This window comes from Stegastes partitus, unplaced genomic scaffold, assembly GCF_000690725.1.
Source record: "Stegastes partitus isolate 25-593 unplaced genomic scaffold, Stegastes_partitus-1.0.2 Scaffold119, whole genome shotgun sequence".
Taxonomy (NCBI): Eukaryota; Metazoa; Chordata; class Actinopteri; family Pomacentridae; genus Stegastes; species Stegastes partitus.
This window is the reverse complement of record NW_007577850.1, coordinates 361186-382838: the sequence shown is the minus strand read 5'-3', so window position 1 is coordinate 382838 and position 21653 is coordinate 361186. Positions and strand designations below refer to the sequence as shown.

Here is a 21653-nt window from a genome sequence, read left to right as displayed (position 1 = left end):
AAATCTGAGCATAAAAACAAATTTTTGAACTGAGCATCTTAAAAGTGAGATTACTAATGCAGATTTTAAGATGCTTGTTAAAGGAATTAACAGATTTAACAGATGATTAATATAAAACGAGACGATCTTCTGGGTTTTTCACAGATATTTTCAGAAAAACTGATGTTAAGTTTGAAGCCAACGACAAAATGTAGTAAAACTTATATTACACCTCCATATTGGTTAAATCAGTAAAAACTTTTCTACGATTGAGTCATTGATTTAAATCTCACATAACGGCACGTTTACTACATTTTGTCAGTTTATTGTTATTGTTTCTGTAAGAGGCACAAACTGGAGCTAGAAAATGAAGCACACCAGACTTCATTCACATTTTGTCTGATTTTACCTCGGCTGCTTCACACGCTGCAGATGTCACATTGCTTGAGCATAAAATTTGATATTTATGTGGAAGTGCGCGGCGCTAAACTCTCGTCTTTGTGTCCCGACAGTCGCCATGTACCTGGGGATCAAAAAGGGGAAAATAAAGACAGTAAACCCCGCTCCCTCAGATTCACTTGGAGTATGAGGACCACCAGCTCCATGGAGCCTTGCGACATCATGCGGGAGATTCGCAAGGTGCTCGACGCCAACAACTGCGACTACGAGCAGCAAGAGAGCTTCCTGCTTCTTTGCGTCCACGGCGACGGCCGGGCCGAGAACCTGGTCCAGTGGGAGATGGAGGTGTGCAAGCTGCCGCGGCTCTCCCTCAACGGCGTCCGCTTCAAACGGATATCCGGATCATCCATCGCTTTCAAAAACATTGCTTCCAAAGTTGCCAACGAGTTAAAGCTATGAACAAAAGGGTTTAAAAAGTATACATATATATGTAAATATCTATATATATATATGTATACATATATATATATATCTAGAAGTATTTAAGCTGTACAATCATCCAAGTAGCAGTTTCCAAATGTCTCCTTTTTTTAAACAAATACAGAGTATGTATTGAATATTATAATGTATAGATTAAGGCTTTTGGCAATAATCACTGAATTACCTACTAATATCTCTGTGGCCACACGGGGTCGACATTATAATATGATTTGTCATGCTGTGAATGTGGACAAAAAAAGCATTTCTGGTCTTATTTATTTCATTTTATTTTCTCTCCTCCTCCTCCTCCTCCTCTCCTGGACAAAGGAAAAAGATGACGTAGCGTTTCTGTTTTCAGTGTAAATAATGTATCTTTACTTTCGAGACGGCTTCACTGCAATACTCCTTTTTTTTTTTTTTTTTTTGTTCTTTTGTATTCCGTTAAAACGTAGAGATGACGGGAGTCTCCGTGTAAATGCCCACATGGTTAAAGGGTCACTCATGTCTCAATTAAAGTGTCTGTCAAACTCCGACGTCCCGACTGATTATTAATGTTTTAATCCTCTGAGCTCCTTCTGTGTCATGTTTACTCACTCTGGGATCATTTGTCACTGCAGTATAACGTCCTGCACCTCCATGGAAGTTAAAGTTACATAAAAACATGATCAACACTTTTCCACAGGTGTTACTAATACTGGGGGGATAAACGGTGGCTCTACTCACGCTTCATATTTTACTACTTGTAGTTTGAATTTGTGTTCATACCTTTAAACAACCAAATCCAAACATTTTTTTCTGTTTTTGCATGATTATTGCACAGAAATTTGTAGTTTTTAACAGAATCTGCTTCAAGCAAACTGTTTTTGGAAAATCATTAGGACAAATAGAATGAAGTGGTTTCCATAAAAATAAAACAATTTTAAGCTTAGAATTAAATTATTGTAGTTGTAGGACTGGCAGTAAGTTTGTTTTTACAGTTTTTGCTCTGATGTTACTGGGTTGTTTATTTCTTTCTTTAAAGCCTTTTAAACTTGGCAGCAAGTTCTTGGAGTTCTGAGAATTAAAGGCAGTTTTTAAACTTTATTTTGAAAAAGGATTAAATATTCCTGTTGTCACTCTTTAATAGAAGAAATAATTGATACTAAAACTAAAAAGACTTAATGAATACAAGCTTCTGCGTTATTAAAATACTATGTTAGAACTCTGAACACAAACTGAGCTGCTGCGTTAGTTTTAGCTGCTGAAATAAGTTTGTTTTCAGAAATTTGAATCACCAAACTTAACATGAAGCCATGAAGTTTAGACCTTGAAGTTCTTCAGAGCTCATTTTCTTCTGGTTGCAGTAATTTTTGGATTTAATTTAAATGGAGGTGAATAAAAAGCATCCTAAGCAGTTTATCAGATTTAGAAGTTTGTCTCCTCCATGCAGCTTCACGCCTCATTGTTTCGAGGCTTCTCCTGCAGAATCAAACACGAGTTCACTCCCTTTAACAAGTTAAAGCAACAGCAGAGATCTCAAGCTGCCAAACACTGAATCCTACATTTCCCAGCGGGCACCTCAGTAGCATCTCTGGTTTTGGCGTGATGAGGTGTTCAGGGTCATTTACTCAGGGTAAACTGTGCTGCGTTCAGGGACCAGCTGGATGAACATCTGGTTTAAGCTGAAGCTGCAGAAGCTCTTTGATCCAAGAATCCAGCGGTGGACGTTGTCATCAAACAGCTGAGAACCTTCATGTTTAGTCAGAACGTCAGACAAATTCAACTTGAACCAAAACGTTTTATTTCATGTCAGATCTCCACCTTACAGGAACAGTTTCACCTTAAATACAGATCCAGACTGTGGTACAGAGCATTCAGGACAGTCAGTCATTCAGGGGAGGAGGGGAGGGGAGGAGGTTTACTTCTGGGCAGGGATCAGGTCGTCGATGGACTGACCCTTCTCCAGCTTCTTCTCCATGTCCACCAGCAGCTTGACGCCGTCCACCACCATCTGCACCAGCTCCACCTCAGAGAAGCCCAGTCTGTCGGCGTTGGAGATGTCAAAGACTCCGCCCACTGCTGCCGTGTCCACGCCGCCTGGCAGGAAACAGGAAGAACAGTTATTACAGATTATCCTGATCCTTTGACGTCTGCAGTCACACAAACATCCTGAAGGAGGAGAACGATCTGAGGCAGCGAGACAAGGATGCAAACGTTCACTAATTTCCATCAGTGATTCTACATCGACTGTAGCTGAGTGGCAGCGTGCTCGGTCGTCTGCCCTTCACCACGAGTCAGCACGAGTCAGCTCCAGTCCTCGTGTGCAGGACATGGATGTTTCAGATTGGACACCAAATATTCACAGGCTCAGATCAGACTGGGGCTGAAGCTAAACTTGATCAGGATCTCCAGCCAGCTCATCTTTTAAATGAGGATCAAACTGGTCCAGAACACAGAACTAAATCTGCCTGACAACAGCAGCAGGTGAAGGTTCTGCTCACCGGTTCCACGTTTCTGCAGCCTCAGCCTCTTGAGAATCTCCTCAAACTTGGCGTGTTTGCTCATGTTGGGCAGCTTGACGTGGACGCCGGCGCGCAGGCCGGTGCCCAGGTTGGACGGGCAGGTGAGCACGTAGCCCAGGTGCTCATTCCACATGAAGGCGTGTCCTCGGTCCTTGAACAGGGTCTCGATCTGAACAGCAGGATGGGGAATGGATGTTAGTGGAGCTCTGGTTAACAGACACTCGGCTGCAGGTCTCATGTGTCATTTCCAACCGACCTTGGTGAGTCCGGTGCAGAAGCGGTTGAACACTTCCTTCATGTTTCCTCCCTTCTGCATGGAGATGACGCGCAGGTGGTCCTCCTCGTTCACCCACACCAGGAATGTCTTGTTGTCGTTGTGCCTGCAGACAGAACATCAGTCGATTGTGTTATTATGAAGCCGGACAGCAGCCTGTTGACACCAGACGGATCAGAGCTGGGCCTCACCAGATGCCCCTGGCGTCGGGCCAGTCCCGGGCCATCCCCGAGGCCAGCAGCAGAGGAGACACCGGCTTGTCGAACAGGAAGTGGTCATCAATGAGCTGCTGCTGCTCGGCGTCCGTCATGTTCTTCAGAGCGTAATATTTCCCCTTCAGGTCTCCAGACAGAGAGTCCAGAGCTGCAGGACGGGTTCAGAGGTCAAACCAGCAGAACACAAAACACCAGAAAACTGTTTGATAGAGTATAAAGTGTTTCTACAGATTCTAACTTTTGCTTTTAGTTTTTGATCTAATATCAGACCAGCTTTAAAAGATTCCTGCACACATCAGCACAAATGGATTTTCAGAAAACTCTACATAAACAGTTGAATAGTGCAACAGTCAGTGTTGTTTTTAAACTGATTTAAATACAGTAAAAAAGTTTAATTTTATAGTGACACAGTGAAGAACCAACGACTAATTCTGTTCTAATAGAGATGACTGAGGAAGACATTATGTACCGTTTTGGTTCAGGTTATTTGATGGTTTTTGGGGGTTTTTTTACAGTCAGGAACTGGTGAAGTTATTTCAGCTGAACTCTGATCTACAGAGCTTCACAGTAAAGTGATCTCAGCTGGATCCTGCTGTCATGATGTAAGTCCAGCTGCTGCCACTAGGGGGCGTCCTCCACTCAGAGACCACGCTGAGCATCACTGTTACATAATGGTGTGTTGTACCTTCGATGGAGAGCTTCTCCACAGCTCGTCTCTCTCCTCGGCTGCAGTGAGGCGGCAGACAGAACCCGCGGATGCTGCGACCCGTCCGCACCCTGGAGCTCAGGACGTAGTTTGGGTCGAGGTCGTCTCCACCCTGAGACAGAACACTGGTGTTAGTCTGGTTCTGCTGTTAGTCAGCTGGTGGTGAACTGAGGCAGAGCTGTGGTACCTTCAGGTTGGCCGAGTTCAGGTCGGTCTTGTGCTTGTCTGAGGGTTTGTATCCTCCGTGCCGGTCCTGGATCACAGGGTCCAGCAGCTCCTTGAACACCTCGTAGGTCTCTTCGTCTCCAGCGACGCAGCCGACGGTCATGATGAAGGGATGACCTGCACAGAGGCAACAGGGTCAGAGGACACGGCAGCATCCTCAGCACTCTGGAGATAAACACAATGTCTGCAAGCAAGTCAGAGAAGATGTGAAGAAACTGAAAGTGATGAAAATATCAGCAAATATCTGTCAAATGAAGTTTGAGCAGATTTACATACAGTAAACAGTGTAGGTTTACAGTTACACAGTGAGTGAATGACTAGTGGTGAAAACACTGATTACTGAGGTTCACATGTTTGGCCTGTTTTGTTTACAGCCAACATGTAAATTCACTTTATTCTCTGATTTTACTGGAAATTATCTGCAATTTAACAAAACAGTGTAAATATGGAGAGTAACAGTTGTGTTGTCATACCATTTTATAATCCTTAACAGAACTGTTTATCTTTTTCTGATATTTTTTTTGCAGTTTTACAGTCCAAACAATGGCCATTATGCAAATAATGGCCTGTTTCTTTACAGTTAATATTTTAATACTTTGTGATTTTACAAGATATTATTTGTAATTTAACAAAACTGGGGTATATTTTAAAATACCAGTGACTGGTTTAAAACCAGTCTAAGAGCCTGGTTCTGTTCAGTGTGAGCCGTGTGCTGCTGTACCAGGATTATCAACCCCTGTCTGGATGACAGCGTCCAGGGTGAAGCCGCTGGCTGTGGCTCTGCCCCTCAGCTCCTTGTACATGTCCAGGGTTAACACCTTGGCCATGTGGCTGTTGTGCTGACTGAGATCTGGGAACTCATCCTCAGCCGACAGCCCCAGCTTGAGCTGCTTCAGATTCTCAGAGCTGAACACAAACACATCTGACCTGAACACTTGATGCTTCACTCAGCTGCAGTAACTCACAGATCAGCTGCTGCATTATGTAACTCTAATCTTTACCACTGGCTGTAAAGCTCCGAGTGGTTCTGATAGTGGAGCTCTGACCGAGTCCCCCCCAACCTCCGTTCATCCCTCAGCAGGTCACAGTGCAAAACACCAGAACCGGGCCGGTTACCTGGGTTGTCCACCCCGGTCTGGATCACGTCGTCCAGGGTGAACCCGCTGGGCGTCTGTTTGCTGCGGAGCCGCTCGTACATGGTGGGAGTCAGAACCTTGGCCATGTGGTTGTTGTGTTTGCTCAGGTCCGGAAACTCCTGGTCGGAGGCGAACTTCAGCTTCACCTGGTTGTGCGTGTTACCGAACGGCATGTTTGCTGCCTGCAGCCGGAGGAGGGAGCAGGGAGGCGGCGAGCGGCGGCCGGACGCACCGGGGGGAGCGTGCAGAGAACCGGGAAGAATTCAGCAGAGAACCGAGTGAACAAAGAGTCCATCAAACATCTTCTAGTCAAACTAGTCTGATGTTAACATGGGATCAGTGTGGATGAGTTGAAGCGCCTCCTGTGTGACCGCCCGCTGACCTACCTGCTGTTGTCGGACTTGAGGACTACTACTACTACCGGGTGTCGACACGAAGATCCCTATGGTTCCAGCCGAGGAGCTTCCAGCCTCCGCAGCGTCCAGCAGCTCTCCGCTGCCTCCCCGCAGCTCGCAGCTTTTATAGGCGCCCGTCGGCTCCCATTGGCCGCTATTTGTATCCATTCATTCCATTGGACGCTGCTGCAGCCTCATCTCACTACCAAACAACCATCTGCACAGTTTGCTGATAAATTACAATTATTTAATCATATCTAAACATTTTGAGCCTTATAAAGATTGCTCTCCAATGCACAGATTGCAGTGATGTGAATTAAATCAAATTTTACGTGAAAAGGTGAAAACAGGTTCCATCTCCACACTGAGCACCAAATCAGACCTGTGTGTGTTTTCAGTCATCAGGGATCAAATTAAATGAGAAAAGTTGATGGTACAGGAGAATAAAAGGCACCACAGGATGCCTGAGAGCCTTCCTGAATTATATTACATTATATTTCATCATGTTGTGAGACAAAATATCATGTGTGGTATCATGTTATGTCACCTGCTGCCTGGATGAAAGGCATTTGCAATATAAAATAATAAAAAGGAGCAAATTGGTGCATGCAAATTCCACCAGAATGCAGGAAATTAAGTGTTTGACATGCAAAGTCTGCAGCCACACTATGAAACATCCTGCAAATATGAACAGAAGAGGCCTTTAAGTGAGCCCAAGCACATCTGTGAATTATCCACAACTAATGAAACTACATGTGATGCACACGTTCTTCTGATATTAATAACCTGCAGTGTTCAGGAGCAAGTAAGTTGGTATCCATGTTTCCTGTTCAATGCCGCATTTCAAAAGACAGATCTTGTAATATAACATAATATTGTGTCGTATGTTTTGGACAGTCTCCCTGTCATCAGTTAAAGTTGGCACCAGTTGGCTGATATTTACACGTAGAAGCACAATCTGACATTTCATCAGATTACTGGCCTGAAGCAGCTGTCTGGGTCTCCATGTCAGACGCTTCTTTTCATGCATTCTGGGGGATTTTTATGCACCACTTTGAGCCTTCTATGCATCAATTTATGGTGCAAATGTAAAAGAAAACATCAAACTCAGGCACCAGGTCACTATTTAAGACATAATGGAATATATGGATTTAATCTACGCCCATGTCATCATCATTATACAACCTTTATGGGAAGTATTTCTACAAGTATTGCTTCTCTCCTCTCTATGAGAAAAAATACAAATGAAGGATTTTAGAATTAAGAAAATAATCTTAACAATATTATTTTGCCCTTTCGACTATCAAATTACCAGGCTAGTTTAAATATGAATCTTTGGATTTCTTGGGTTTTTAATTCATAATTATGGAGGGTCTTATTATCTAAATTAGCCAGGTTATTTGCTAGAGCACATCATATTGCAGGTTCTTAACCTTTACATTGAAGTTTTTCAGGTTATTTCAGAGCACATGTGAGAGAGTAAGGTCTGAGTACTTCAGTTCATTAATATGACTGACTTGACATTTAAACCACTGAAGTAAATGTGTGTTTTAGATGATAATTAAGGCTAAATTCTAGTCTTTCTCTGCAGATTCTCAGTCATCCAGGTCATGCTGCTTCATTCTGAAGCTCTGAGGACTAAATCAAAGCTTATTCCTCAGATGGAAACACTTTGGCTCCACTGCTGTTCTTCCAAATGTTCTGTACATTTGTCTGAACATTTGCGGTGTCTGGTGTGAACTCAGCACACCCATAAACCTCCTGCTCAGCTTCTCTCACTCGGTTTTTTATCCTCAGAGGCTGTTTCATGATCTGTGAACCGGCTCATCATCTTCATCATCTTCATCATCCGGTTTCTTCGACTCCACTTCCCCCGAAAACAACACCACGTGTCCGGGCAGTGAGTGGTAGCTGTCACCGCTCACCACACGCACACACAGCCGCTGTAGGAGCGCAGTTCATCGGATAAGGACGCCGGTTTTTGCTCGTTTTATTCCGCATCAGTCCCAGTAACGGTAGGTGGAGAGTCTCCAACGGTCCTGTCCCTCATGAGGCGCGGTGAGCTGGAACTGTAACGGTAGCTAGCGCTGCTAACGCTAGCATGCTAGTTAGCCTGCTAGCAAACCGAACCGGCGTTCAACCACTAAACTTAGCTAGTAGCTGGTTAACCCAGATTTTCAGACATTTTGCACTGTGACCTGCATCGGTGTTTGGCTTTAGAGGTTGTATTCATTTTTAAACTGCTTTAAAATGAGACTCGTTAACGTTAGCTAGCTAACCAGCTAACGTTAGCGTCAGTTACAACAAACTTGTGCAGCTGTGCTCTTCCCCTGAGCTTACCGTAATTAGACATTAAATCAACTCCAACTGGTTAGTTAACTTCTGACTTGAGCTCTTACCGGTTATTCTACCCAGTTAACAGAAGTAACTATTAAATAAACAACATATTGATTTTATTCGCATAACATGAGAAACATAAAGATGAAATCGTTTCACTCACACTTTCTCCATGTTGTCCGACATCTTTCAGTCTTTTCTTGTTTTCTTCGTAAAGCAGAAAGTGGATCTCTAGTGTCCGTCTCCAGTTAAATGTGAATAAAACCACCGTTTGTCTTCAGTTTGTACAATTTTAAAATTAACGGTCAGATATTTAAATCATGGAACGTTGGGGTCAGCCTGGTTACCATGGCAACGGGGCCGACCGCCAGCATCCAGCAACAGAAATGACATGAAATATGATTTACTTATTTATTCTAACAAGTGAGAAATAAAAATCAGATATGAGGGGGAAAAAAGAGAAGCTGATATAAAAGTTTATACTCATGCAGTCACCTGGAGGCTGAGCTGAAATATGAATCATAGATATACAAAGAAATGTCAATAGAGCTGCGAAATAAGGGGAAAATATCTGATCAAGCTTTAGTTCACTGTTTAATAGACTTATAGTGTGATGAAGCACTATCACATGAGACATGAAAAACTACTGTCACAGAAGGAGGATAGTAGTCATTTGCAAAGTCATTGACACAAGAGTTCAAACTGTCAGACTGCACTTTAATTTTTTAATTAAAAAGAAAGTATTTAGCTGTTTTCTACTTTAGAAAATGTACTGGTATTTTACAGATGTCTACAGTTTTGCTAGACAGATAGTAGCTAGTGAAATCACAGAGAAAAAGTAAAAATTTTCATGTTGCAAACAAAAAAAAACAAACTGTAAATAATGTCCACATTAAAAAATCTGTATATTTACAGGTAGTAATTTTCTCTTTTACAATACTTGACCGTTAAATTCCTGTTTTACTGTATTTAAATCAGCAAAAAAATATATATTTTACAGATTTTTAATTTTTTTTAAGGCAATTGAAAAAGAAATGTATATTAATGATTGTAAAAACGGAAATAATTTTCAATCATGGGTTTTTCAGATTTTTCCTGTGTTGGTAAGTTGCAAATAAAAACCATAGAAATTACAGGAAATAAAAGTATCAATTTAAATGTTAACAGCAGAAAAAAAGGCCCAAACTGTCCTGAACTTTCAACTCAAAAATCAGCATTTTTATAATTTTTTTCTTTTACAACATTAAACTGCAAAATTCCACTTTTTTTTTTTTTACTGTATTCAAATCAACAGAAATTACTGATATTTTACAAATATGTGCCATTAGTTTTTTAAAAGTATAATAGTGATAGAAAAATTGTAAATACTGTTTTTATTGGTTATTATAACATTTGTCAGTTTTGTTATATTTACAGATTATATCTACCAAAATCACAAAATGGTGTTAATTTACAAGTTGAATATAAAAAAATATATGTAACAGGCCAAAACTTCAACATCAAAAATGTGTATTTCAGTGATTTGTTCTTTTACAATGTGTCACTGTAGAATGGTGCTGATTTACTGGATTTAAATCCCCTAAAACTATCATTATTTTACAGATGTTTGCCTTTATTTTCACTCTTTTTACAGTTATTTAACGTCACAGTATCATTGTATCGCCCAGGCCTGTTTAAGTACTATATGAGGTGGAGTTAATGTCTGTGGATTCTAGACCAACTCTTTATTTTCCTTGTAAGCCGACCTGACTCCTGTTTCTTTCCCCTGTTTTAGAGCTCGCCATGAGTTTCGTGGAGTACTCGGACTGCATCCAGGACGGAGACGTCGCCATCGTCTACCTGAACCACAACTCCGTGATGCCCGTCAAGGTGCAGCATGGCGCCCAAACGCAGACCCGCTACGGGGTGATCCGCCACTCCTCGGACCTGATCGGCCAGCGCTACGGCTCCAAGGTGACCTGCAGCAAGGGCGGCTGGGTCTACGTCCTCCACCCAACGCCGGAGCTGTGGACCGTCGCCCTGCCGCACCGAACCCAGATCCTCTACACCACCGACATCGCCACCATCACCATGATGCTGGAGCTGAAGCCCGGCTCCGTCGTCTGCGAGTCCGGTGAGCGTTTCCTTATTTTTAAGTGAGGAAAAGTTTTTGGAAAGCAGGGATGATCCACAAATGCAGATTAAACCTCGGTGGAAATAGCCTCAAATAATGAAACTAGTCCAGAGCTTCTTTGGGTTATTGTTCTTAATGGATTTAATTTGTTAAACTACGATTTTTGATGCTCTATTTGAATGAAGGGTTTAGCGGGCTGCAGCTAGTCAGCCATGAAATAACCCACAGTAAGTAATCAGGGCACACACAGTCACGCACAGGCCAGAACGCTGCTGAGATCAGCCAGCCAGCTCCTCAGACATCCCTGTAATTCAATCATTGTGCACATTAGGATCCGTGCATATGTCGCATTCTGTCCAGTCCGCTGCAGGTTTGTGCACATCTGCATTTGTGCAGAGAAGCAGCACGAGAACTATGAAAGCGAAGCATTTTACTGCGTGTGTCACAGTGAGTTACTGCTGCAGGTGAAAGGCAGTTTGATGTGGATTTGGTGAAGCATTTAAAGGTGATTTCAGTGTTGCAGCCAAACATTGTGGGGGTTTATCTGTTCATCTGCAGTACAACTTCAACCACGGTGTCGTTTCCATTCATTGTCTATGTGAGCAAGGGTGCAATGCGTTCTGGTGGCACCTTGGTGTGGTTCAAGACATGAAGCATCACTTTGGCTGGTGTTGTTTTTCATAAAGTTTGGATCTTTATGAACTTCAGAGTCACTGCCAGTGTTGTAATCTGATAAATGGCACAAGAGTTTCGTTTAGGATTAATAAAGTTCTATCTTATCTCACCAACAACATTTAAAGCTAAGCCTTGTCAACCAAAAATAAAGACAGATTCAGCAACTGTCGGCTTATTTCTCATCTAAAGTGTTACCAGAAAAGCATTTTGGTGAAATATTTTAACAGAAATTTTCCAAACCAGCCGCCATGTTGGTTTGAAATCTGGGAGCAAGCAGCCTTTGAGTGTAGAGTTCATCCAGTAGTCATCTGTTGGGAAGGCTAATTCATGCTTCATACATGAACCCAAATTCACAAGGGTTGGTGCAGACTGTCTGCACGATGATCTCACCAACTTTGAGGGGCTTTTATTTGTATATGCTTTCCATCGACGGAGGCCAGATGCAGTGAGAAGTTCTAGTGCATACAAATGTATGTTAGTCCATTTTCATCCTCTTTTTAGCTCCATTTTTGGTCTCCACCACCTCCTGAGAAACATGTTTGTCTTTTTAAAGCCAGTTCATTCTTTCTATATCTGCAAAGGGACGTACATTTTGTCCGTGAGGGTCGTCATGCAGCCTGAAATGTGTGATCATTTTAAATGTCCACGCTGTCAGCACAGTCACTTTGCACGCAAACGGAAAACAAATGGTGCTTAAAACAAATGTTTGTTTGTAGGAAAGACTGTCGGAGGAGATTCTCCATCATCTACATCTTATGTTTCATCATTAAACGAGCTTAAGTAGCTGGACTTTAAGATGCTTTTACTTGAACATGCTTTCCATCCACAGAGCCCAGACATAGTGGGAAGATGTATAATCTCCAGAAGTCCCATGTGATGTCTACCCACATAGTTAAGTTAAAAAGTGCAGTCAAATGTGTAAGTAGCTGCGATAGACTGTAAAAATTGCGCCGGACGTTTTTGTGTTCGACATGATGAGCAATGTGACCATTCGCTCAAACCAGCATGGCCTTATTGCAGCATGAATGACAAGGAAAGCCCGAATTTGTCCTGTAAAATCTGCACAAGTCCCGTGCTGCATCCACCCACTGTATATTCGACACTCCTCAGGAATAATTTCTCCAACGGTGGGAATCTGTGCGACCCCTGATATCCAGCAGCGCCACTGTGGACACGTAGCATTAGCGACAGGTTGAGGAGTTCACTCGTCCCACTGGATGTTTTCCAGGCACAGTAGGAGATCTCGGGGTAGATCCCCAAACATGCCGGAGAGATTATGCAGCTCATGTGTCCTGGGAACGCTTCAGGATCTCCCAGGAGGAGCTGGAAAACCGAGCAACATCTGGACCGACTTGCTGACTGCCTGCTGCCTCGGCGACCTGAGTTTGGATGAGCAGCAGAAAATACATGGATGGAGGGATGAGAAAGAGAGCATCAACTATGCAGGGATTTCAAACAGACTTTATTTTTAAGCTGTGATGGAAGAGTAGCTTCAGACTGCTTGTTCAGATGCAGTATGAAGTGGCATTGTGGCTCATCGCAGTGCTCAGAGTCCATCTCACGATCACTACAAGAAGGAAAGACGAAGACTAGACTCCAGGTTGTGGATGTATGATGAGTCATTATGCTGCCTTTCTGTCTGCAGACATAAATGAAGTGGATGGAGGACTGACTGAGGTGAAGCTGGTCAGTGCACCGCTGCCTGTTGAGAGAAATTTGACCTTCAGCTCATAGAAATCCTGCCATGTTACGCTGTTAGCAGAGAAATATAATCTCTCTGAGTTGAGCTTCCTTCTGGACACTGTTGATTAGATTACCCAACAGGAGCCTTTAACCCTCTGAACTCCGAGCAGTTTCTGGGTGTTTATTTAGTCCACATATTTTTCCTCACTGTGGGCTCATTTGTAATATGAAGTCCTGCATCTCTGTGGAAACAGATCATTGAAATGAAAGAACTTTACAAAAATCCCAACATTGGCAGTATTAATGGTGCACAAATGGTGGCTCTAAATAATATGGATATTTTACTGTGTACGTTTTTAAAACTTCTGCAAACTGTGAGTTTTATTTCATTCCTCTGCACATCAGTCCTAGAAAGATGCTTCACCAGGCTGTCTTCCAAAAACTTTATTTCTCTCTCAGTCTCTCTAACTGGTTTCGATACTCGTCTCCTCTCTGCTCTGTGTAAACACTGCCTGCAGTTCAACCCGGAAGTTTGTCAAATTTTGTTGAACGAGATCAACTTAACTTAGTCTGTGATTGCAAGATAAAAATTCAAACTTTAGGTCAACATGACGGGTTGGGGATTTCACCAACTTAATTTTGTATTATCTAAGATGAAATATCACCATTAATTGATTGAAAACAACATTAAAGTTGTGCTAAATTAACTAAATTTGCTTGATAACTTGTTTTTTTTCTCCACCATGAGTTCAGGATTTCACGCTCTGAAAGACTTTAATGGTTTACGCTGCCAATTGTTAAGTAATAGGTCATTTAAAATATCGTTGACTGTAGAAAAAAGACTATTTCCCCAACTTAGACATGACTTTGTTGCTCAAAAAGACTGATGCAAACAGTTCTCTTGAGAGATCGGATGAAAAGGCCCCAGTTGAAGTGTAGATTTGGTTCATTTTCCAGATGAAACCACTTGACACTTATGGTAAGTTCAGGAGTCATTGGAAAGTTGAAAACCCAGTGATTTCTTTTCTGTTTGTACAGATTCTTTCACCAATACAAGGTGCAATTCTCAGGATTTTTAGATTAAATAACACGGCTTCAACACCTGCCAGTGGGCTTTGGAGGGTTATGAAGATGTTGAACTCTGAGAAGCTCTTGAACAGAAAACGTTTTCTGTTTGAGTTGAGCTTGACGCTGTTTATTAGATCATTTGAAGGTCTCTCTGGGGATGTGGCGTTCAGCTCTGTTGCAGCCTCCACGTAAAGCCTCCTACTTCTAACCTCCATGTTTACACCTTTGAGTCTGCGCCAGATGTTTTCACCCAGTGAACCCCAGCTGTTGACATCGAGCACCACGGGACTGTTGCAGATGTGACATCCAGACGTTATGTAATCTCTATTTTTTTGTCCACTTTTTCGCCGCTCCCCCTGCGTCTCCTCCGATCTTTCCTTCAGCTCCATTTGTCTGATTGCAATCGCCCGGAGTGTGTCGGGGTGTTTTGGACCGAGCTGGGGGATGGGCCAGGACGTCTGGTGCAGCGCTACATCATGTTTTACTGCTGCCAGCCCTGCGCATGTCATCGATCGCACTAAGTGTGTGTGCGCGAGCTGAGATTGGAGGGTCTCCAGGGTGATGAATGATTTCAGTCCTGTTTAGTCAGCAGTATGGAGATGGATGCACCGTGTGCACCGGCATCACATTACTGGATGCAAACACGCCTTAGCGTAAACCCAGAGAAACAAGGGTCCAAACAGCAGATGAATGGGCCGGTTTATTAAATGACTAAATGAACGCAGCGTTTTATTAGCTGCACGGAGCAACACTTGAGTTTCATTACGCGTCCGCGAGGTGCTAATCAGCATTTCTAGCGGTGACTCACGGCGTTCAATAAGCAGTGTGTGCTGGAAACCTTTTGTCAGCAAACCGTGTAAACATGCAGAGATTAGAGGTGATAACGTGGCCGGGCTTCGTCACGTCGAGCCTGTCGAAGGAGTCACCTTGGAGGCAGGTGGCTCCGGAATACCTGAGAGTTAATCATTCACTGCGGCTTTTATGTTTTTTCACACCTGTGTCAGAAAAATGAAAACTTGGAGGAACAACTCGAGCTGCACCGACGTGTAGATGATTCAGGTTCTGGTTGAACCTCCTAAATGAATCAGTTTTATGACAGTATCAAAGAGATCAAAGCTACAGCCCTGACGCTATTTGAAAATGGCGTTTATATTTAGCAGGGTGATGCACATTTCAAGCCTGCAGTGTTTTCAGATCCGAACTAAAACAAGTTAGTAGCACACGGGACGGACAGGTGGTTCAGGAGCAGCTTTAAACCTGCTCTTTGTTTGTCTGCTTGCTCGCTTCAGACGGACTCAGCACTCAAACTAAAATCAATAAAACCACACCCTGAAGAGGAAATGCTCTCAGTAGCTTTACCACCAACCGATTCAGGAGAGGTTCCTTTTGTAATGGGAAGGTAACCGAACATCGATCTGACCCAACGACAAGTTTGAGTTAAATAACAACTGCAATGCAAATGTTTGAACTGAACAGATCCTAGCAGCTAGTCAGTTGTTTTCCCACAAACTATATATTCATGCATCAATGAATCTGAAGCAAACTTTTGAAATGTCACAAAAAAAGAAGATTAAAAAGCAAAACTAGATGTTTGCTAACAAAACCTCAAAGAAGAACAAAGCCAAATTTTGTCCGACTGTGATTGAAGGCTTCAGGATTTGTTCTGAATCGAGAAAGTTTAAATTATTCTTTCATGTCAGCTGGTGTCGGAAATGTTTCACGATGTCGTGCATGTTAAAAGAACTAGGGATGCCCATTTCTAACAGTTTTCTAAACCAATAATTGGTAGCATTATTAATCACTAGTCTATGCATCAATAACCCAGGTCGTATGTGCTAAAAATGCAGCTTTTGTCGACCGTCGCTTTATATTAGCTGCTAAAGCGGCTACAATATGTGTCACTGGGTTGTATAAATGGACCCGTTGTCAACACCAGCTCTGGTCAGGGGTCATTAAACGCCACACAAGTCTTTGTCATGGTGTTCGTTGCTAGCTAAACCCCAACAATGCTCTTTGCTGGCTAACTTCCTGTAGATTGTGCCACGCCTCCTCTGGTCTCTACAGTACTAAGCAGTAGGAGGCTCCACCTGGTGGTACAACCAGGTACTACAGCTCGGCTACAACCCATCCTTCTGCCCTACAGATCAATTATTAACAAATATTTTTGATTAACCTTTAATCATTAACGTCCCCAGACAGACGTTATTCAAAGAAAGGCGTTTCCATCTCCCATGAAGCAAACGCTTTTTGAACCAGTCCGAAGCCATCTGAAGTTAGTGTAAGAACTTTAATGTTAGATTTCTTCTCTGATAGAAACCACTGTGGGTTCCCGATGGAAGCACATTACTGCTGCTTTCACTTTCTAAATTGTCTGTTGGGAACTGAAGTGTTTGACCTCTGTTCTGGTTTTGCTTCTCGTCTGGCCGACCTCCATGTTGCCCCCAATGGAGGAACAGAAAGCAGAAACGACCTGCTGACCGGCCAACCGTCTCCTCCTCTGCTTCCCTGTGAGCTCGCTGCTCTCTGACTGGACGTCTTGTTGTTCAGGCTGATTAGAAACGTTGATAAGAGTCGTGGGTTGGCTTTGATTTCACGTCCATAATGAAGCTTTGTTTTCTCTCCTCCTTTGGATTTTGTTCTGGTTGTAGTTGGTCTTGTTGGCCTCTAATCTACATGATTGCTGGCTGTAGACCTGCAGAGTGTTCATGCCTCTCTGGAGCCAGTTTTTATGTCAGAAACACCAAGAACTGGTTTGAAATGAGGCCCCAGCCCTGCCTCAGCAGGATGACAGAGCCTACAAGCTACCAGACTCCTGCTAAAGCACAAAATGCTCGTACTGAAGCTCTGAGCATGTTGCAGTAAAGGTCAGTGCTCAGATCCCAACGCTGAATCACAACATGACTCACCGCTGCTCAGAATGACCGTCCAAGCTTCTGCTTTTTTATTTCAGAGCGGTCCTGTCACAGTTTTTGTGTCTTCTAGCACGTCCAACCTTAAAATCATTTCAGTATTTTCCTCTTCAGTGTGAAATACGTCCAAACCACCGACATGTTGACCGCAGGAAGCTGATTTGGCTGCTGCTCGTTTTATCTAAAGTCATGTCGGATTTTAACTTCAGCTAAAGTTTCTCTCTGTTTTTGGACTTATGATAAAACCAACATACTGCGCTGAGAGACGTATCGGTGCATCAATACCTTCAAATAAATAGTGTTGGGACTTGGAAATGAGTGCAAAAATATAATAAAATCTAAATTTAAAAAAATAAAATCCCTGAATAGTGAAAAGTGCCAGAAAATAAACCCAAAAAAATGGTGGAATGCTGTACCGTTAACAAATGTGTAAGTGATGAAACTAACAGCAAATATCAGTGAGTAAAAACTATAATTTTAGCTGATTTAAATACAGTTAAAAGTTGTGTGATTTTACGGTCACACATTGTGAAAGAACAAAGACAATCTCTAAAAAAAAAAAAAAAAAAATTTTTGTGGACTTCAGGAACAGTTTTTTTTCAGTCAACATGTAAATTAATGCTTTTCTGTGATTTTACTGGACAGTATCTGCATTTTAACAAAACAGAAAAAAAATCAGTAAAATTGCAGTTAAAATAATTGTTTTTTCAGTTCTTAATCTACATAATTTTACTTAAAAATAATGTGAGACACTGGGAAATTACAACATTTTTGTTGATTTAAATACAGTAAAACTTGTGTAAATTGACAGTATAATGTCTTAAAAAGGACAAATTAATATTTGTAAAACTACAGATTTTTGATGTGAACATTATTTACATGTTTGGGCAGATTTTTTTGGCACTTAACTTGTACATTTTTCTTTTATTTATTCATTTATTTTTACCTTTTTTCTGTGGTTTTATATTATTTAACAAAACTGTAAAATAACAGTGATTTACATTTTTTATTCCCAATATGCATGTTTTTTTTTTAAATAATAAAAAATATGTTAAATAAAATATGTATTAAAAAATAATATTTACCTATATAATAAAAAAAAATACAATAAAAATCAAAACAGTTACCATCTAAATACATTTTTTCAGTGATTTTTACCAGTTATTATCTGTAGTTTAACAAAACTGGGAAAATCTGTAAAACAACAGTAAATTATTAAAAATATATATGTTTTTTTTTTCAGTGCAGATAATAAGCAGGCAGTAAGTTTTTGTTTAGCACTGATTTTATAATTAATGTCCAGTTAGAGATGCTCTTTTATCAGACTTGGTTCGACCCACATTTTGTGGTTTTGTGGAGCCTTCTCTTAGGTTGGGGTTTAAATCTGCCCACTGCCTCCACATGTCACGTTCTGAGCAGAATTCCTGCCTTGATGTTCCACAGTTCTGCTCATGTTCTGCGTTTTTGCGTCCGTCTTGGCTCTCGTCCATCATTTTCATCAGATAAAACCTCCATGGAAACTGAACCCATCTCAGCAGTAAACAGTGCTTCATGAACAGGCCTGAAGCTCAGCCGGCGCGGTAACATGACGCTGCAGTTTACAGCACGTTGGATCAAACCGCCGAGTTGATTTATCGCTCTGCTGCAGCGACGTTTCCAGGTGGAGTCCAGCTGATGTTGTGCTGCTGTTGTTAACCAGTTTGTTGGTCAACAGCTATTTAATAAACTATTTAATACTTTAAATTGCCATAAATCATGAAAAAGGTTGAGTTTCTTTGATTATTTATTTCACAAAAAAATGAAAAACACAGAAAGAAATCACCATGAACAACATTTTTCCAGGAGTCTCCTCTCTGCTCTGTGTTTTTAAAGCCTCCACATAATCTGTAGAAAGATGTTCCACCATCAGATGTAGAAAGATGTTCAACCATCATCTGTAGAAAGATGTTCAACCATCATCTGTAGAAAGATGTTCCACCATCAGCTCTAGAAAGATGTTCCACCATCAGATGTAGAAAGATGTTCCACCATCATCTGTAGAAAGATGTTCCACCATCAGATGTAGAAAGATGTTCCACCATCATCTGTAGAAAGATGTTCCACCATCAGATGTAGAAAGATGTTCCACCATCATCTGTAGAAAGATGTTCCACCATCAGATGTAGAAAGATGTTCCACCATCATCTGTAGAAACATGTTCCACCACCAGATGTAGAAACATGTTCCACCATGCTGGATGTGTCTTCAATAACTCTGTTCACTGTTTCTGAGCCATGCCGCATTTATTTGTCGATCCAGTTGGTTGGATTTTCCTGAGTCTTAAATTGTCGAAAATGATGTGAAACTTGTGCAATGCAACTTGAAGCTTCTTCAGAGTCTAATAAAATTGGCTAAATTTACTCAAAACTTGTCTAAACTAACTCGTAAATTGCCCAAAATAACTCAAACTGTCCAAAATTATTGTAAACTTGTCAAAAAAGATGAAAAATGTGTTCAAAATGACCATTTTAGAGTCATTTTGGACACATTTTTTTGTTATTTTGGGCAATTTTGAGTCCCACAATAGTTGCAAACACCTCTACAGATGTTTTCCTTCCACATCTAGAAAGATGTTCCTCCATGCTGGATGTATCTCCAACAACTGGCTCCTCTGTTCTCTGGTTCATTTATTTATTTAATGATCCATTAGGTTGGATTATTGTCTCCGCTCTGCTCTGTTGGAAACACTTCCTGCAGTTCATCTGAAAACTCTGAATTTTTCTCAAGTGACCGTCGATCACAGCTGAGTGTGTCACGGCTCCTTGGTTGAACAGAGGAGTTCAGATTTTTTTGTTTATTGCTGAATCTGGTCAGAGCCTGTATTTTTAGCAATTTTTTTTAAACAAGACATGCAGAACACAGTGATTTTGACGAAATGCAGTGATTTTAATGTTAGATTTGGTGACATTTTCCAGTTTAACGGCACAGGATCAAGTGAAATGGTTTATTTTTGGAATATATTTAATGTGTGACTATCAGGATTTTAATCTTATAGAGTGGCACGTCTCGGATGAGTAGTTTAAAGACTGTCGGAAGGTTGACAAATCTACAATTTTTCTGTTTTTATAGTTTCTGGCTCTGATAAATGGTATCGTTTTTGGCTATTTTTAAAAAGTTAATATGCTTTTTATACCTGTTGGTGGATTTTGAGGGGTTTAGAGAGTTCAAATGCTTCGAGTTTATTAAAACTCATATTCTGTTCATTGCACCAGTTTGATGGCTTGTAAATCCCTCGTTAATCAGGTCAAACCTCTGACGTGTGTCGAGCATATCAGGAGAAATTATGTCAATTCAAAGACAACGTATGAGACAAAAAGCTAAACAGAGATAATAAAATACAATACAGAAAATACAAGCTCAACAAAAGAGGGTTTTTATCGGCGAAACCCAGACTTTACATCAACATGTGTTCATTTAATCAGGATGTCCAGCTCGGCCACAGTCAGTCCTTCTGCCACCAACACAACACAGTCGTCATTATCAGCTAACGAGGAGCCACGTTTACGACTTCCTGCTTCTCTGGACTCTTAACTGAACTGCGCTTCCTGCGTCTACCATCCTCGGTTTCCCGTCGACTCCTCTCTGTTTGCAGCCCATCGCCATCCGGTGCGACAGCGTGAGGCTCCTCAGCGAGTCCAAGTGCTGCTGTCGGCCAACACTGTCCTCTTTGTGGCCACGCTAACAAAGGCGGCGGTGATGTAACGTCAGGAGGAGGATGGGATGTTCTGGCCTCTCGCTGTGTTCTTGGGTCACGTGACCGGCGCTGGGTTCTTCTCCCCCCCTCTCGTTGTGAAATGGTTCTCTGACAGGCCCGTACATTAGCGGGCGTTTGTTGGCGGCACCGACCGGACGGCTTCGGGGCGGAGAGAGAGGAGCCACTCGGAAATGTAGCATCCACTTATCGGCCGGAGGGGCAGAGCGGATCGGTGTGAAGAGAATGTGGGTGTGTTGTTGTTGTTGTTGTTGTTGTTGTCGTCGTAGCAGCAGCAGCTGTGAGCTTTTCAGGCCGACTCAGGATGGAGGAGGGAAGATGTTACTGTCCTTTTATTAGACAGAACACAAGATCACACTGTTCACCAACATCTGACCTCCGATTAAACCCAAAGCTGCATCCTGACGGGTCGCTTTGTGTGTTTGTGTGTCCAAAATGGAAGCCAGTGACTATCAGTCAATCCCAATGCATTCACCTTTACTCCAACATGCACTTTGTTTACTCCCAAATATACACACCTCCTGCTCCGTCTATTTAAATATTGAAGCTGTGCATACGTTTGCAGCTGCATCTTGCATTTTCTTATATGTTGAGCATCTGTTGTGCACTATAGTGAACCAGATTAGCATCTTTACACCAATAAGCCACATCCCTGTTGTCATCGATTACACCTGTACGTACTTTTTCTGCCATATATTTACTGATTTACCACTGTACCTTTAGATATAATAGGACTGTACACTGTAAATAAAGGAATTCGCTTCTCTTCTGTTCGGTGGAAGCGTCTTCAAACATCTATCACGACAA

General features: G+C 41.9%; 3 protein-coding genes across 16 annotated transcripts in view; 2 read left to right on the top strand and 1 right to left on the bottom strand.

Annotated features, from left to right (window-relative positions):
• mark3a (MAP/microtubule affinity-regulating kinase 3a) overlaps positions 1-1391 on the top strand; it is a 74402-nt gene extending 73011 nt beyond the window's left edge. For all 13 annotated transcript variants that reach the window (XM_008278238.1, XM_008278234.1, XM_008278246.1 and 10 more), the window contains one exon: positions 492-1391. In XM_008278238.1, coding sequence (XP_008276460.1) covers positions 492-837 — 346 coding nt within the window. In that variant the 3' untranslated portion in view covers positions 838-1391. The remainder of the gene's footprint in view (positions 1-491) is intronic.
• A 1224-nt stretch (positions 1392-2615) lies between these two features.
• ckba (creatine kinase, brain a) lies at positions 2616-6413 on the bottom strand. Its single transcript, XM_008278232.1, has 8 exons — positions 6302-6413; positions 5896-6097; positions 4742-4896; positions 4534-4666; positions 3825-3996; positions 3616-3739; positions 3339-3528; positions 2616-2934 (listed from the first exon to the last, which is right to left on the bottom strand). The coding sequence occupies exons 2-8, from the start codon at positions 6086-6088 to the stop codon at positions 2756-2758; spliced, it is 1146 nt and encodes a 381-aa protein (XP_008276454.1). The 5' UTR covers positions 6089-6097; positions 6302-6413; the 3' UTR covers positions 2616-2755.
• Positions 6414-8198: 1785 nt separating this feature from the next.
• trmt61a (tRNA methyltransferase 61A) overlaps positions 8199-21653 on the top strand; it is a 23689-nt gene continuing 10234 nt past the window's right edge. For both annotated transcript variants that reach the window (XM_008278231.1, XM_008278230.1), the window contains exons 1-2: positions 8199-8325; positions 10422-10760. In XM_008278231.1, the coding sequence (XP_008276453.1) occupies positions 10430-10760 (331 nt within the window). In that variant the 5' untranslated portion in view covers positions 8199-8325; positions 10422-10429. The remainder of the gene's footprint in view (positions 8326-10421; positions 10761-21653) is intronic.